General features: G+C 40.4%; 1 protein-coding gene across 3 annotated transcripts in view; it reads right to left on the bottom strand.

Moving 5' to 3' along the window:
• Positions 1 to 18,485, bottom strand: part of osbpl5 (oxysterol binding protein-like 5) — a 44,337-nt gene that overhangs the window by 13,251 nt on the left and 12,601 nt on the right. The window contains exons 1-8 of one of the 3 annotated variants that reach the window (XM_069721753.1): positions 5,503 to 5,607; positions 5,197 to 5,352; positions 4,873 to 4,946; positions 3,596 to 3,676; positions 3,229 to 3,330; positions 2,697 to 2,900; positions 1,887 to 1,971; positions 1,603 to 1,765 (exon numbers count right to left, since the gene is read on the bottom strand). In XM_069721753.1, the coding sequence (XP_069577854.1) occupies positions 1,603 to 1,765; positions 1,887 to 1,971; positions 2,697 to 2,900; positions 3,229 to 3,330; positions 3,596 to 3,676; positions 4,873 to 4,946; positions 5,197 to 5,332 (845 nt within the window). In that variant the 5' untranslated portion in view covers positions 5,333 to 5,352; positions 5,503 to 5,607. Of the gene's footprint in view, positions 1 to 1,602; positions 1,766 to 1,886; positions 1,972 to 2,696; positions 2,901 to 3,228; positions 3,331 to 3,595; positions 3,677 to 4,872; positions 4,947 to 5,196; positions 5,353 to 5,502; positions 5,608 to 18,485 lie in introns of those variants that run through there. The other 2 variants (XM_069721752.1, XM_069721754.1) reach the window with 2 other exon arrangements.

The following is an 18,485-nucleotide window of genomic DNA, read 5'->3' as shown; positions in this document are numbered from 1 at the left end:
TCCTGCCAAATATTAAAAGGCTTTACAAACCCTGCATTTTCTTTGACATCATAAATCACTGTTTGCAAACCATCCTGCTATTATAACTATTCTGCCCAGAACGCAGTGAAATATAATTTTTTAAACAACCTCCGGAGGGTGCCTCTTTATTTACTGAACAAAGCAAAGATGAGTTCCAGAGGTTTACTGGATCCAAAGTCTTAGAAAGGTGATTGAATGAGAGTTACAAACTAGAACAACGTCAGGCTGTGGTCACATTGTTCCAGAACAGGAGAGTTATAGTGCTCCTCAGTTATAAACCTATTCTCAGCAGACCTTTGACATGAGCAGGATGAGCACAGGATATTAATGATAGCTGCATGCTATTCAGGGGATGTCCTACAATTGTGCACTTTAGTTCACTGTTTAACTGGTCATTTTCCTACTGCGTCATGTCAAAATATCTGCTGTGAAAAATGTCTTTTATACACCACTTTTCATTGAGAAAAAAAACAACACATGCACGCACATACACATGTATATACACACACAAGTAGACCAACACATATCATCAGTGACACGTGGCTTAGCTTCAATAATGAAACTAAAGGAAAAAGTATCAGAGTAATTTTAACATAAGCAGACTAAATATAGTCCTAAAAGAATCCTACAAAACTGGAAGATCAGATGCAGTGATTTTCTTTTTGAGGTCTGTTGTGTGGAGTCTGGTGTATTTCAGTCTGTTTATTCTGCCCAGTTCAGATCAAAGAGTCGCAACAAGACAAAACTGTTTCAGAGCGTTGCCAAAAAAAGCTGCAGCAGTGTGAACTGGCCAGTCTGAAGCGGATGATGTCACCTGCGACTCAGCTCGTCATGTTGCCAGTGGGCAGTTTTAGAACGTAAGGCAGATCACCTCTTTTAATAGCCAATCAGCACATAGCAAAGGCAGCTGGTCACATCTGTTACAAACTGTCAGCTGATCAAAATGGTGGCGTTTTGGATGAAAAAAAGGGAGACAATCACCTCATAAATCTTTTTAAGAAACAGCCATGTCTGCACGACACATTTCTTAAAATTGTTGCAAGTAACTCTCTGTCGATATCTTCATTTATGTTTCAAGATGCTACAAATTAGACCCAGAATACAATGGAAGCATATAATCTATATACAGTAAAGTGATATGCTCCCTTCCAAATGCACACAAGCAGAATTTTACAGCACTGTATGACGCCTGTTCACACATGATGAATTGTTTAACGAAGAAATGAAAACTTTTACAGCATGGTGGACACTATATAGCAAACACAGGAAACCTTCTCTGCTGCTTTAAGGACTTATGTTTTGCATTTGGCAAAAATATCCAGGTGTCTTCTGCTGCTACTCTGAGCCGACCAACGGAAAGCACACAGACTATATTTTAGACCTACCATCTGGGAATTTCGGACTGGTGCACGTGTTTGATAGACATGCCAACAGTCCTGTGTGTGAACTGGGAAGTGCAACAACTTGGAACATGATTATAGGAAATCCAGATCGTCTCCTAACTAAGAGTAGTAAAGGTAAGGTGGAAATAAATTTGATCTCTGAGGTTTTTCTTGGATGCAGAGAGAATGTGTTACTCACTGTAGCAGTTCTGCATCAGTAAGTGCTGTAGACTGCAGCAGGTGGAGTATATGGGAGGACTCTGGAGACGTGCTGATATCTCCTTCTCTCCCAGCTTTGGCTGTCAGCTTGTAGAGACTGGAGCAGCTGAGAGCCAGCTCCAGGGCATCCATCCAGCACCGACCTACAGAACAAACACATTTCAGAGACAGGAGTGCTTTCCATAAAGTCTGATTGTAAAAAATAATTCATCAGACGTGCAAAAAGGTACACCTCCATCTGAAACTCTCGCACATAAGCCTCACCGTCAGACTCAGATGCAGCTCTGAAGATCAGGTAGTTGCTGGGTAGAGGCTGCGTGATGGAGCCGACGTTCTCTCCTTTGGGACCCTGAGCATATGGATCAAACAGTGACTCACACTTCATGTTGTGTATTCATGTTGTACCAACAGAAACAAATGTCTCTCGAGAGGGCCATTAGCATAATGCAGCAATAAACAGTATAATTGGCACTTCAAATTAAAACTATTCATAAAAAAATTAAAGCACTGGCAAAACTGAGCATTAAAATGCAGCACTAAACTCACTGAAATGAAATGTAATCACAGACACGTTTTTTTCTTTTCTTGTAGAGCATGTTTATAGCTCAATAGTTTCATGTGGCTCAATTGTTAGTTTTCATTCTGTTTGATGTTATGCAGCAATTTGGTCAACATACGATGTATATAAACATGCTATATAGATCAGTCTTAATGACCACAAACTTTTCCATTTTGTTTATAGCTCCACGTATGGTTATTAGTTTAAAATCCATACATTAATGTTAATGTGCGTTCCTATTAGCTGCAGTGTTGTTTCTTGATACTACCACTAGGAGTCACTCATGTCAGATGATTTCCAATTCTAGACAGGAAATTATGAGTGTGTGGATAAACAAGACCTGTCTAGCTTGCTTCAAAAATAAAAAATTAAATTAAAAAACTGAATCAGACCTAATTGATTGTAACATGTAAATATATACAATTTAAAATCATCATATTATTAAGTCTGTGTCTATAAGACCATGAGGGTCTTTTTGATCATATATTGTCAGTGAGCCCACAAACGTGACTGACCTTGACAGCCCAGATTGATTTGTCCAGTGGGTGGTACAGCTTGAAGCAGAAGCCGTCCTTCTTAGAGGGTCTCTCAATCAGCTTGCATGCACTGAGCAGAATAGTGCCCACCCAGTGATCCGTTTTGGGGGTCTTATAGATCAAAAGAACTCCAGGCTTTAGGGCACACCACAGCTTGGTCCAACTCTTTAAAGAGCCACGGATCTGAAGAAGGACAAGGGATGAGAGGAGGGGTAATTTTAATACCACAAAATATAAGACACACAAGGAATATGATGTTGTTAATTCACAACGGCGTCTTATAAAACAGTACAGGATTAAAATGTGAGGGGGAAAAAAAAATGCTAATTTTGTGTTTCGAAACCAGGAAATAAACAGGAACATCTCCCAGACTGTAGAATTGTTCCAGTGTTGTGGATTATTTGTATTTTATAGAGTGTGTAAATGATAGCTGTTGTAGGTGTGACAGCAAAGATATCATTATTGTGGATCTCAATATAACATCTCTGTGAAACAGACAACATTCTCACACCTTCAGCCAGTTGGACATGATGACAACACTGGGGTCCTTGAGCGCACTGAACAGTTCTTTAGCTGCCCGTTTCTTCTCCTGCCTGTAATTCTGCTTTTGGACCTGTAACACACACAACTGAGTCATCATACTTAATAGTCAAGAGGATTGATCTGAAAAGTGCCAACACTAGGTGGGAGCAGAGTCAAACAAACTCATCTAAAACACAATTGAAAGGGTTCCCAAATGTGTTCATTCAACCCACTGAGCTCAGACTGATGACAGAAATAATGAAGAGCTGAATTCACTCACTTTATAATTGAGGAAATTTGCATCAAAAAGTCAATATTTGTAGCAGAGTTGTCTCAAGTGAGTAAGTGCCTTGTACCTTGAGAGACTCCTTTCGTGCCAGCTTTTCTGTGGGGGAGGGGCACTCCTTCTCAAGACCATTAAACATCCTGGACTCAGACTGGAGGTGGGAGTGAGGGTGAAGAGAAAAGAGAGATTTAAACTACAGACAGACACGGTTACATTTTCTGCAGGGATTTTAATTTACAGAAATGAATGATTTCAAAATATTGTAAAAGTTTATTTTCATCCAAATCTAAAAAAATACAGAAACATTTGTGACTGTTGTACCGCCATAAGAGTTAAACAGCTCGATTCACTTGAATTATGGGCAGCACAACATGTCATTGTTTTCACACCTTTGTTTGAAACAGGTGGGTGGCATTTACAATCAGCAGGGAAAACACAAACCACTAACTTCCTCCGTTAGACAGCAATGGGCACAAAGTTTTCACTGATCAGTAGATAAAGATTAGAATCGTAGTGGTAAGTTATCCTGTTATTTTACTGTAATGTCTAAAAACCTGCAACTTCTTCTGTACGCACTAAATCAATAGTAAGTGAACCCACACAGACATTTAAAGACATCTATTTATGTCAAAAAAAGCATAGTACACAACTGCAATGCGGTATAAATGACAACATGCAGGAGTAAAGGCTGTGCTCGGTCTCCAATTGTCCCATACAGGCTTTCAGGATGGAAGAAAGGGCCAAAGGCCAGAGCTGCAGCTGCTCATGTGAATTATTCCACAGATAAATGGGCAATATCTGGAGACGAGGTGAGGCAAAGCGACATGAGGGGAGAAGACGAGACAAGATGATTACCCGGCTGCCGCTAGAAACATTCATTGACCATTCCTAATTAGTATTATTAAAGAATGGAGACAGATTGTTAGGACTAAAACAACAGAAACAGCACCAAGACAAAGTAGATCTATGTTTCCAAACAAATGGCGTGTGGTCCTAAAGATGCAGTTCCCACCACGGCGCTGACATACAAAATCCCACAGCTTTGATGTGAATTCAATTCACTGGTGCAGTCATGACTTAAAAATGTTATATATTTATGGTTGGTTGGTGCTGTTTAACAATAATGTAATCCATTTGGTTTCCATTTCACATTGTTTAGTGACCCATTTGTAAAATAAATACTTGACTTACTCTAAAAAAAAATGAAGCCTCAATAATTGTAAGATTAGAACAATTAGAAGGAAAAAAAAAAATCATCACAGAATGCAAAAGCAACGGTGTGCTCACCTATTGAGTCATTTAAAGTGAGCTGCTGAGGAGCTGCCCAATCCGGAACTGTGTTCTTACCTTGCTGCCTGGTGATTGGGCAGGACTAAGTTCATTACTCAGCATGGAGAGACCGTTCCTGTCTGTCTCACTGCCTGGTGGGAACCCACAACACACAGTCACATACAAATGAACTCAGTGAATAAACCTGCTGACAGACAATTAAAGCATGGCGGCCGCCAAAGCAGCTAATAAGCAGCAGCTCAGGTTTGTTGATTTGTATGGAAGTACATTACAGCACAGTACGCCATATTTTCACAGACACTGGCACACGTCACTGAAATATCACTCTTTGTTATGTTCACTTTCCGTTTGCCATCTTTGACCTCTCTGACTCTTTTTTACCTGGACTGAGGTTGTAGAGGTCGTTGTCTCCTCCATAAGACAGGTTCCGGGTGAGGGTGCGTGGGTCAATTTTGGGAGGGGAGGTGGCGCTGGGGCACAGAGAAAACCTCCGATGGAACAAATTCTCCTCCTTCATCCTGACAACCTGCTCGACCTCTGTCAGGGGGGAAAGCACAGGGAGAAGAAAGGAGGGACAGGAGGTGTAGAAAGAAAGGAGGAAAGAGAAGAAAGAAAAATCTGATAAGAACAAAATGTTATATTAAAGATTAGTGCCTTCATGCGTTAGAATTTGTTATTAGAATTTACAAAGAGTTCAAGTGATTCATCTTCGTCTTTGTAGCTCCTCTTCTTTTGAATTTAATCTGTCTTGTTGTCTCGGTGTCTGACTGATTGAGCTCTCAAACGCCATACTCGCTCCTTCTCTCTGTGTATATCTACGTCTGAGCCCCCACCCTTTCACTCCTCTCCGACAACAACAAAGACCTACTGTACGAGGACATGTCAGCCTTTCCACATAATGGCACTGTGCATGGCAGTGACAAGCAGTTCAGACTGCACATTGTCAGAGTATATGACAGACAGAGGCCCCAACAAGCTCCATTAGTGTGTCCACAGAGATCCACTGTCCAAAGTGACTCCAACCACAACCACAACCACCACCACCACCACCTCCACCTCCACTGTCTGTTTTGCTTTACCGCCTTCAACAACAAAAAAACAAACAGTTTCTTCGGTCATTCCCCATACCCCATCTGTTAATTACGAGCACATTTCAGGACACAGAAGTGGACAGATGCAGCTGTTGCAGATGTGTACAAAACCGAGCTGTGGCTATGCAGCTTCATGTTGTTATTGTGCTGTTGTTAATTTACAGCAGTGAGTGGATGAGTCATATTTTTCGGCCACCATTCCCGCATAAAGGTGACAAAAACAAGCGCACACACAAAATCCTACGGGTGTAAACACACTGCATTGCAAGTCTGTTTTCTCCTCTACTGATCTCTGCAACTATTGATGAGTTGCAAACTATTCATTGCAATGTTAATAACAACTGCTGAGGGTCACGGACGTTTCCAGACAGATCATTAAGCTCGTTCAAATGGCCGTTGAGCTGATCAGAGCAAATCAGAGCTGATGGTAAACCACTGAGTTTAATGGAGCGTGGCTGTTACCACCTGGATCTGTCTGGACGGTCACACTGTGCTCCACTCAGATCAATATAATCCCATTCATTTTCTCTCAGTGGACAAACACATACAGCAGACGAGACCCTCTGACTCCCAGCCTACAGAGCAGTCTCGCCTACAAGTCCTCAATTACCACATCCAAGAACAGAGTGTTACATGAAATGCATTCATGGTCACAGACTGATTCATCTTTTACCTCTCCCACATTCTTCCACTGTGATCACACGGAGGCAAGTGCAGTAAGTCAAAGTGTACTTTCTGCTACTGGTGACAGAGTTCTCTAAAACCTGTGGGTAAATTGGCTCAAGCTTGAAATAGGAAACCATATGTAGCGCTGCAGGGATTTCGGCCGTCCACAAAGTGTCCCCTCCTTCTACAAGTGCATTCGTGTACATATTAAAAGTACAAAGGCACACTCACATCCGCGTACTCGTCACACCACTCCCTGCTTCTCTCCGTTGTCTACTCTGCCTCTGTGACTCATTCTCTCAACCTCCAGACTCCCTTATTTCAGATCTCTTCTTTTTTCATCCTGCCCACTTGCTTTTTTTTTTTCCCTTTCAAAAGAGGCGGCAATGAACGACCAATATGTGAGAGAGGAACGATACATTTAAAATAGGAGCCTTATTCGTCCTCGCGGGGCATATCTATAAATAGCATTCTATTGCTGCAGTGCATGCGTGCATGTGTTGTACAGTGCTGAACCCCTGAGTGGGGTACAGGCTCCATGGAAGAGAGCTGGAAGATTTAGCATTACACAACGGTAAACACAATGCGCTGCCAAGTTGTGCGGGGACAGACATAGACTGAATTAATATCACTTACAGTGCAGGCTTTAAGTTGGGTGAAGATGTGGGCAGACGTGCAGACTGACAGGACAAACTAATCACAGCTGGCTCCACAGCTGCAGGGTCGGATTAGTTGGGAAAAAGACTGAGTCTGAACACATTACGCAGACCAGACTAAGTATGGGTGTGGCATCCTTGCATGCCTAATGTGTGTGTATTTTGTGTGGGGCTGTCAGTGGAGCATATTATGCAGGACATTCCAGTAGTGTTTGAGTGCTGCATGACGTAAGTGTTAAAAAAAAAAAAAAAAAAAAAAAAAAGAAAGTGTGTGGATATGCATACGTGACGGTGTGTGTGTGCCTGCCTTGCTGCTGCAGACTGAAGGGAGGATTACACATGCACATGGTGTAGCGCCAAAGGAGAGATAAAATGCTCCTCCTACAACTAGCCAATCCCAGGACCAGTGGTGAAGCACTGCGCATTACTCACAAACACACACAAATACTCGAGTTACATTCTCACTACATCAGAGGTGTGAAGGAATATACGATGCGTGAGAGTAAAAAAAATCAGGTGCAGTCACTTGTGTGTGTAAATTTTTACAACGTGCAGGTGAGCAGCCACAGAAATACTACAGCAAACCAAAACATTGAGTGTTCCTTCAGTCTTTTCAGTTCAATTCACTTTTTGGCATTAATGTCTGGTTAACAATATTGCCAAAGCATCAAAGATGGTATATCATTACTACAATGTCTATGTATCTCCACATTTATAACGACACACATATACCATCATCACCATTATGGCACACATATCCCTGTTACATTAATAACAATGACCCAAATAACAAGACTGTGCTTTCAACATTAAAAGGGTTTTATCACTCCCAAGAGATAACAGATTATAACAGTCACTGGGACGATCCAGTTAAAGTCAGATTATTATCGCTCAGAACTGGTTAAAATGCGTACGATGGAACCAAAAGTGTTTATAGTCGTTCTGAGCGGGCACACAAAATGGTGAAGTGAAAAAGAAGAGCTGGAGGGAAAAGAACAAAGCCCGGCCCCACACTCACCTCCACACAACTGGCCAATCCCAGCATTAAGAGGGTGTGAGTAGTAGATTGTCATTTAAGTTACAGATAAAGGCTGTAACAGACACTCACCACCCAACATTGGAAAGGTGTGTGCAGGTTGGCTCTTTTGAAACTTCCAATTTCATAATTTCAATCTATGACCAATATTGATTGCTGTATTACAATCCTGATATGCATTAAAATACTATAGTATATTTAAAACTATATTTACAACACACTGAGGTGTTTTCATGTACAAATATATATTACAAAGATTTGGCTACTTCCTCTCAAGTTAAAGAGTGATGTATTGAACTTCACAGGAGGACGAGAGGACCAAGTGTCTGTACCAGCAAACGTGCTACTCTGAGGGAAAACATAACTTTAAAAAAAACAAGGAAAATTTAGATACATTCATATCTAAATATCAATATCTGTATTCACCGGGGACAAAGGTGAAAACGTGAGAGGAACCGATCCATCGAGAATTTAAAAAGGAATTCAAGCAACGTTTTTGACCGACATTCCACTAACACTCAAACATAACACAGTGTGCAAAGTTTACCAGGCTATGCTCACATCAACTTCATTCGCCTCAACCGTGCTACACGGGTGCCGGGCTAATATTTACCCAGTGATATGAACATTTTGTGGAAAAGATAACAATAAGCTAACAGCAGCAGGCCAGTCAATAATGCACATTCCTGTGTCATACATTAACCTTAAACTGTTGTGAGAAGGACAGATTCAAGAAAACAAAAAACAAAAAAGTGTCTGACCCACAGTTACCTTGTGGAGGTGAAAGCACTTGTGACTCGCTGTCACGTGGAGCCTGCTTGTTTTTAGTAATTATTACCTCAACTGGGAAGGCAGGAGGGAGTTGACATGTTCTAACCTGTATAGTGTTAATATGCTTGACTGATCATGCTAGCATAATTCTCAGGCTTTGTTAGAGACACACAAGTTTGGGCTGCAAATGTTGAGGCTGATTGTAACCTGGGTTACACTGAGAACAAAATGTAATAGTTTGTACAATGTTCTGAAGATTCAGGTTTAATAGAAAGGCATTTCCTAGTGAACAATTGCACTATATTCACAATATTCAATGTGAAATCATCTCAAGGTTGGGTGCAATATAAGGTGGAAAATTTCCTACGGAGTTTAGGTTTCCTGATTAAGCACTTTTCAGCACATCACACTCTGAAAATAAAATAAAGTGTGTACGTAAAATATGTTTTGATTAATGAGAAATATTCACAGGGTTTACACTCCAAGTCAAATGTCAAATTCCCTAACTTTCCCTGACTAAAAAAAAAAAATTGAATTTCCATGACCTCTAATGAATAGAAAAACAGTCTGCCTTTGCGCTTATCAGACAAAATCCAGCCACATTATTTTATTCTCAGCAATTTGAAAGGTATACTAGTTATTTACAAGTGCACATACATTTTCAGGGCAAAGCCAATTTTGTTTTAACTGCTTAAACAATAAACTGAGCAAAATATTTCTTAATAAAAGGGAACAAAATTAAAAACAATTCTCGGGCTGCCCCAGCTCCTCCACTGGGCAGTGATGGGGGGCAGCATGCTTTTTACTGCTGGTGTGGCTGTGAAGGGCTTCTCTCCCATATATTAATACATCAATAGCAGTTTTATAAACTTTACATCTGGCTTTTTTATATTCTACACAACCAATTGTTGAAGTCATTGTTTCGTAGCTAAAACTCTTCCTGGCATGTTTGCCTCCGTTAGCACCTACAGGAAAAAGCATACCTTAAGTGATTGTTGATGAGCGAGAAGAGGATAAAACCATCAAGTTAACTACGATATAGAAAAAAATGCTTCATGGTAAATATTACATTTTGATAAATGGCTACTAATGTTCAAACAAGCTGCAAAGAAAATTCCATGATGTTCAATAACTTGGCTGAAAAAAACGATCAAATCTCCATGTCTAACGTCGACTTTTTTCATGATATTCCAAAGTAGTAGTAGTAGTCTAACTAGTAGATTCTCAGTTTAAAAGGGGGACAATATTGAGAGAAAGTACACAATGCTACCGCCACACAAAAATACACTTCTGACAAATATAGTAAGCAACAGCCAAGCACAAATGTGGCCCTGACTAAAAACCTCGACTGTATGTGTCTATATGTGAGCACTGCAGCCCGTCCTCAGCTTGTGTATGGGAGTGCGAGAGCCTTGCAGTACTGACAACCAGCATCCAGCCAGCTGTTCCTAATATGATGGCACAGATTAAGTCGAGACGCTCCCTCATCTTTCCATCACTCCATCCCATCTGAGCCCCCAACCATGTTAACCCCCCCATCTGCAGTAACGACAGGACTAATGGATGGCCGTTTGACCTACATATACACCAATAGCATATCGGCATGTACAGTATGTGCATCAACAATGAACACCGCAGCATACTGTAGCAGACAGGCAGAGTATTAAAAAAAAACACGGCGCAATGGGGGGGGGGGGGGGAGTGGCAACGTGCACACATGAGCAAGATGTGCAGACCATTTGTTCTTCCTTTGCTGATGAGTAGTGCATCACAACCACTGTGTCTTCTACTGATGCTGCAGGACTGCTCAAGATATTGTTCAATCTCCTAAATTATTCCCTCAAAAGAATAAATTCTCATCCACTGCCATATCCTGTAAAAAAAAAAAAAAAAAAAGCAAACTACTGCTTAGAAACACAATCCGAAAAGATGGAGCGGTAGATGATGACTATGATCTTTTCAAATGAACACATTATCATCGATTGAAGTGAGAAGGAAAGGTGCAAAAACACTCTCCTTGAATGTTGCAAAAACCATGTTAAAAATGTGCAGAATTAATGGCAAAATGTATTTAATTCCCGCCCTTACATACAAGTTGAGCCTGATGTTTTTAGCTTCATGTACAGTATTGCTAAAAGAATTCAGAAATGAGATCATGACGCTGACCAAACCACCTTGTAACACATGCGTTCATTTGCCCAACTCTTAATATAAACTTTATAATACTGCCTCTTGTCAATTCGAGCAAATACATCCATCTGGCTTGACCAAACTTAAACATTATAATGATTACATGTTGAGTGATGGTCACAGCTCCACCAGATTTCCACATTGCAATTTCCACTGACATTTTGTGACATTCAAAACATCTAAAAATCTCCAGCTAAACAAAAACAAATGGAAAATGAACAACTGTAACTATTGAGTTAGAACATAAATAAGGTAAAACTAGGTCGACTGTTAAGAAATGGAGACATATGGTCTAATTTTGTGACACTCTGTGGGAGGATGTGTGGTGTAGTTGTTCTATTCTCAGTCTTGAGGGGGTGCAGGCATAGTTTAAGGAACTCACATGAAGAAAATGCCTTCCAGCCAGACTTCCCATTTGATCTTACTTAAAATAGGAAAGCCCTTTACATCTGGAGGGACTGCGGTGGTCCATAACCTTGTAAAACCTTCTCTACACCTTTGCAACCACAGACTGTGGCCTGGCCCTGTTCTACCCAGTATATCCCTCCCTGATGCTGCAGTAATGTCAACAACCTAAACACCTAAAGTTGCTATTATAGGTGCATATATGACTTTTATTGAGAGTCCCGGAAAGTTTTCAGAGGTTATACAAGTTCTTGCCCATCTGTGACCTGAGCACAGGGGCAGGGGATGTGTTAGTCAAAGAGCCTCCCCTGTTTCTTGTGCTTCAGGTTAGACTGGCAGCAGTCCCAACCTCCCTCGGTACACACAGTCGAATTTTGAGAACAGAGGCTTCTGTTAGGGAGATGGCAAACAGCAAGGTGATCGCAGCCGGTAAATGAGACTAGGATTCCCTACAAGGGGGTGGGAAAAGAGCACAGAGTCTGTTTCAGGCAGAGGGAGCGAAGATGAACCGATATGTGTTTGAAAACTGAGCCTGTGATATGTCTACATCCAAACACCACCACAGATCCAAAACAAACTCTGTGTCTCATAGAGGACATCTTCCACTATCTCACTCCTGTAGTGAAGTGGCCTGCAGTGTTTGTGTGTCTCTGTGTGCTATCTCACCGCACAAAATGTCGAACTTTGCCATCCACACAGAGTAACATTTGAATCAAAACTGCAGCATGCAAAATATACATTGTTACGACAAAGTACACCAGAGGTACCACCAACCGCACTGTGCATTTTAGGTTCATTTCTACATGCATCTACATCATTTTTGTATTGTACCACGGAGCTACTAATAATGTCAGTGACGCACACATGGCACTACTTAAAAGTCAGAGACAGTCAGCCAGACAGCAACCACTCTCAAAGTGGCCTCTTCCTTCTGATTCATTATGATACATGCGACTGCTTTATTTTAAATTGTTCCGTAAACAACAAACTAAATAACAGCAGAAACACTATCGAGATTCAATTTCATTTGAAAGACTTCATACTGGCATTAAACATTGAATACATGATTTGTTCACTGTTGCTTTCAAAGAAAGAATCTGAATAAGAGAGCAGATCCCAAGACACACTGGAGCCACGTTTGACCTGGTGGACAGACCGAGCCAGCTGGCTGTGTATACGGTTGGAACCAGGCCAGGGGTTGCTGTGTGTGAGAACCAGTCTTAGCCTGAACCCAAAGCCAAGCCAGACTGAGCTGATGGAAGAGGGTCCTGCTGTGGTGCCAGGCACGGTCCCTTTGTGTACATTAAAATGACAGAACAGACAAGTGCACAGTCCCTCATACGTTCACATGCACAGATATACAAACAGGGACTCTACCTGACCATTTAAAGTATCACAGCACCTCAATAATGTACTGTGACGTTCTGCAGCCATGACTTTGACTTGTTCTGACACATTCTCCCTTGCCATCGCTGTCTTGGTGTTGTTTCTCACGGAACATCAAAAATACATGTACAGTGCTGCTTTAACACCATTAATGACCCTCTCAGTGTCAGTAGATTGAACCTGACAGAACTGGCAGTACCTGCTACATGAAATCAAGCACCTGCACACTGATTCCCAGCTTTAGTACATCATACACCACCATGTACCCAGACACGCACGTGTGCGCACACACACACACACACACACACACACACACACACACACACACACACACACACACACACACACACACACACACACACACACACACACACACACACACACACACACACACACACACACACACACTTAACACAGACCTCTAGCAACTCAAACACACACAGCCATGAGCAAAGATGAAAGATTCACTGTGGATTTTCTTCTCAACAAACAGGTTTGGGCCATCAATTACAATAAGCACTCTGATATTCTGATAACTGTTAATGAATAAAATAATAATTTAGGGTTAATTGAAGTAGACCTGATCTTTATTAAATGAGAAATTGTCATGATACAAAACATGTCTCATTATTATAAGTGATACAAATATCATTATAGCATTCTTCAAGCAACAAAAGTATACTTTACAACTTCTTAAAAGACCACATCAGTGTTTTATATACAAATCTTACTTTTTCTATTCCCTTTTGAAACATCTGCCATTTAGTTTTATAATTTCTGTAAACACCTAGTCAGCACTTATGTATTTTAGTGTAACACATTTACACTTTCACTCGTCACATACTGTCTGTTGGCCTGCCTCAGCTATTTTACATTCTCTTCATATCACTATTGAGATAAAACCAAAAGTAATTGGATTGTGCAGACGATGCTGGAAAAGAAGCCTTGAAAATAATAGCTCAAAGCAGGATGACTAATGAAGGAAAGTGCACAGTAACATCAAAGCTGATGATCTGAATGTCCTAACTCACAGGGGGAGGTACTGGACGGACATTCTCTCGGTCTCATTTAATTTCTAACAAGGTGTCCTTCAACAAGGCTTTAAAGCCAGACTGTACTGGGTAAGAAGAAGTCAACAGCAATTCACTTGATGAGGTTTTTATAAAGCCAAACCCAGTTTTCATTGTGTACCTGTTTGAGAGCAGCAGGATGTTACAAAAAGAGAACAGGCATTGAAAAAAATTGACATGGTTAAATAACGATACATGTAGAATACATGACTTGGTATCATGTGATTGTGGTCATATATCAAGAGAAGATTATTTATGAAAATACTCTACATTATAATATTATAATGCAATTGTGCGAATGCACCCTAGCGTCATATCTTCCCTTAACCGAAGCGAAATAGTAAAGCCAATGTATCCAATTTTCGTATCTCACTGAACCTTGAATTATATATTAGGGCTATGCAAATTAGTCTTTCTTTTGCTCTACTTCAGGTTGCTGCAATGATTTAAATGCCCTGTTACATTATGACACGGCCTTTTTATAGAGCTGAGGGGCCTCAGTGGCACAAAAGGTAATAATAAGCTGTGGAGATTGCACAGGAAGAGCAATATAGCCAAAAAAAAAAAAAAAAAAAAGGAGCAGAAAATGAGCCTGTATCTGTGTGATTAAGCAAGTGCAGGTTACGTTCTGGGCCAAATGTTGTCCTCAGGGGAGGCTGTGTGCTGAGGTCAGGGGCTCCTCTGTCTGCCTGCTGGAGACACAGGAGGTGTGAGGGGCAGTGAGGAAGATGCCTGCCAACAGAGACGTGGATGCGGCCTGTCTTGAGTGGACAGCAGTCAAGGGGATGACAAAGTGTCGAATAAATGACTTGAATTAATGATGCTAAAGAAAAGAGAGACCCAGTGGGGGGTAGAGGGTAGGAGCCCATTACAGACTCCTCTGAAAATGATATCTAAGTCAACCAATGACCAAACTATGGTTTAAATATGCTTTAAAATAACATACATTACTTGACATTACATGACTTATACAATCATCTCTCTGCCTCAAAACACAAACCTGCTGCTAAGTGTCAGCTTTGGAGCTGGGTTCTGGCCAAAAGGCTAGACACAATTAAACTAAATTAAAATACTTTACTGCAAGCAAAAAGGAGCTTTGCCAGCTAAAGTGTAGTCCAATTCCTGTAAGTATTATACTTCAGCAAAAAGCCTGGCCTGTTCTAAATCTTTCTCAATGAACAAACTGGAGAAAAGGCAACGGTATTGTTGAGCTTCATCAAAGATAAATTTAAGACTGTTGCTTTGTGACAGATAATAAAATGATTCTTAATATTCTCAGGAAAATAAGCAAGCGACTGAAATTCCTGCTAGGCTTTGAAATGAGTCAGAGCCTGAGCTATCACACACCTACACAGGCGCTTTTAGCACGCTACTAATATCTATATTGTCAGTTCTTTCTCAGTTTATAGAAAATGTGGGCAGAAAATATACTGAAATAATAAATTAGTGCAAAAAGTACAATTTGTGCAAAAAAAAAAAAATTAGACACCTTGTTCAGTCTGAACACAACTTTAAACCTACTGTGATGTCTTGTACAATTCTCTGTAACTTCTTCAGGCAAAATATCTTGATTACACTTGCACCTGACTAATACCATAAAGTTAACAGCCAATATTACAAAAATCCAGGTTTTATCATCCAGCAAAAAGTATAATGCTTATTATAACTCAACTTTCTGATGTCACAGCCTCTCAGGAAGTCAATACAGCATAAGAGCTGACAGTTTAAATTAACCCATACTTGTAAATACATTAGTTTGAATTATCCTCAGAAAACCGAGGATATATGGCTTTTTCCATAATATATCAATATCAATTATTAATATATATTATATATTTTTATTTTAAAATAAAAAAGAATGTCTGTCCACACCAACATCTCCGAAATCACATGACCAGGTACCATCTACTGACAAACATCCAGTATTAGCCTGGCCCTGGAAAATGACATTAGAGTCTGTCTGTCAACTATAACTGCAAGAATTAAAACAATGCGCAGTGACAGACAGGAACCAACTATTGGCATTACAAATGGGAAAAAAGGGCTAAAGCCAAAAGTTAAATATTTTTGAATAGGGGAACAGATGAACGCTACATAGTGATGTGTTATCTTTGCTCTCATTGTGCCGTTTCATAAAGAACAGGCAGTTCTGATGACACAAATACACAGAATGTGTCTTAGATCACACACAAAGATGGATACAGCCATTCTTCAACACAATAAATAAATAAATATAAAATCCATCTGTGGCTCCTTCAGTGCTGATCTCATTAAATTACATCTTGCTTTGCTGATCAAGATGGCTGAGTACTCTATTTTCTGTCCTACAACACCCAATGCCCAGATGCCATTTAGCATTAATAGCACTCCTCTTAATTTATTCTGCCTGACATCAAATTCGGATCGACTTTTTCTTTACTCATTGCAAGGTCAGGCCTTGAATGTATGACTAATCTTTAATAAAGGCTAACATTGGGTAAAAACATGTAGGCCTATGCTAACTTAGAATAAGACCCATACATCTCATTGGCCCATCCTGGTCCTCTCCCTGCACTTCATCAACAATCAACAATGTTATATAATGCTACATCAAGTAATTTGTTTGTTAGAAAAGAATATCCATATTTATATCCATATCTTGTAAATACCAATCGACATTGACCACATTATGCGCCAAAACTCTTCCATTCTTCCCACAACTGCATGCAGAAAATATTGCTCAACTTCAGTGTCATTGCCAACAGGTTGCTGATTTGTCCGCCCTGCAGAGTGGCTATGCAAACCTTAATGTGAGCAGGGTTTCCACACACAGTGAAAAAAACTGAAGCTGGGAGCAATAGTCTGGTATCACCAAGCTAACATACATGTGCTATTTGGTATTCCAGTGTTTCCCTAGCTTTGCATCTTTTATTCAACCAAGCACAGTTAAGTTTAAAGTTGAGTAGGTAAATACAGTGGATATAGAATATTACAGTTTTCTGCTTTGCTGTTTCCATTTGAGTGAAACAACTCAGACCACTGCACTAACTTGAAACTGTTGGTGTGGAGCGACCGAAACAAACAAAGCCAGGTTGATACACTGCTGATGGTATAGAGTGGACGTGTTGAGAAGAATTATAAGACATTCTCCATCTGTTTACTCCCAGTACATGTAGAGTACATGGACATGGAAACGTGTGCACAAGACTCAACTTTACTGAAGGAACGCAGAACAGATAAGATTACTATGTAACCAGTCAGTCAGCTGAAAGAAACATTAACCGTGAAGTATCCATAACTATTCTCCTAACATCGTATTGAACCACAGAGTCTAAATATGTGTGTCTTTTAAAGCAAACAAGAAGGAGAGAACAGGAGCCTGGCTGTGAGCTTTCAGGTCCAGGACAGGTAGAGACAGTCTGTCTGGTTAATGTGTAATTTGCTGTTAAATCTCATATGTCTTCATGCTGCAAACACATGCCAAGATAAACAGCGTGGGCATTGCTGAATCCAAACACCTGACTAAATTGAGCAGGCAAGTGTTGCCTTTTCTCACAACAACCACTGTACAGTCTGCTACCATCTTAGGGCTGAGCAGCATAACGAAGCGGAATCTTTATCTGACATGACCAAGAAACAATTTCTGGACATCAAAAGCAGAAAAATGTGTTACTATCCCACAACACCAAATTAACTGTTTTACAAATAGAAGGCGAATTCAAGTAATTGTCTGTTGAAAATAAAAATACATCATTTCCATTTGAACACTCAATGGCAGAAGTGCCAAACAGCTGAGCACCCCTAGTACAGTTTTCGCAACTAACAGGGATAAAGACACGGGTACCCTTATCCTTCCAGGAGAGACCAAAATACGCAGTGTATTACGGGAGGCCGAAAAAATAAACAGTAACTAGTTATTACACTCTCCTTGCCACTGTATGAAATATCAACATGTACTCCAGGCAAACTGCCTGTTTTACAACTTTGCGTATCCCTCTGAAGTATCATTCTATAAACGTAACTGTCTTTGTGCAAACCTCATACATTAACTCCCTTCAAACCCAAATGAATATGACACACCCTTAAAGCTGCTGATCTCCGTTCAGTCAAACTTTCTTTCCATCCAAAGCTGCACTGGGCACCAACTATGCAACTCTGACACACAGTTGCTCACATGAAAAGGTCAACGGAAAAAAAAAAGAAGCACAAACGTAAGCTTCACTGCACAGAATGGCACGGTGATGAAATAGGTGCAGAAAGATAGCACGCTTTAAATATAATAAAAACCCGTCTAAACAGACAGTCTACTTTACACCTTAAGAGACATGCTCTAATTCTCTGTCCTGTTCAGAAAGTGAGTTATCCCTCCTGGCAACACTGGGTAAAAATGTGCTTGCATTTGTGTCAAATTTTGAAAGTA

This window comes from Brachyistius frenatus, unplaced genomic scaffold (assembly GCF_029030835.1).
Source record: "Brachyistius frenatus isolate BFR_SWC_R1_liver_20210118 unplaced genomic scaffold, ASM2903083v1 Contig_272, whole genome shotgun sequence".
In the NCBI taxonomy this organism is placed as follows: domain Eukaryota; kingdom Metazoa; phylum Chordata; class Actinopteri; family Embiotocidae; genus Brachyistius; species Brachyistius frenatus.
This window is presented reverse-complemented; position numbering and strand designations above follow the sequence as displayed.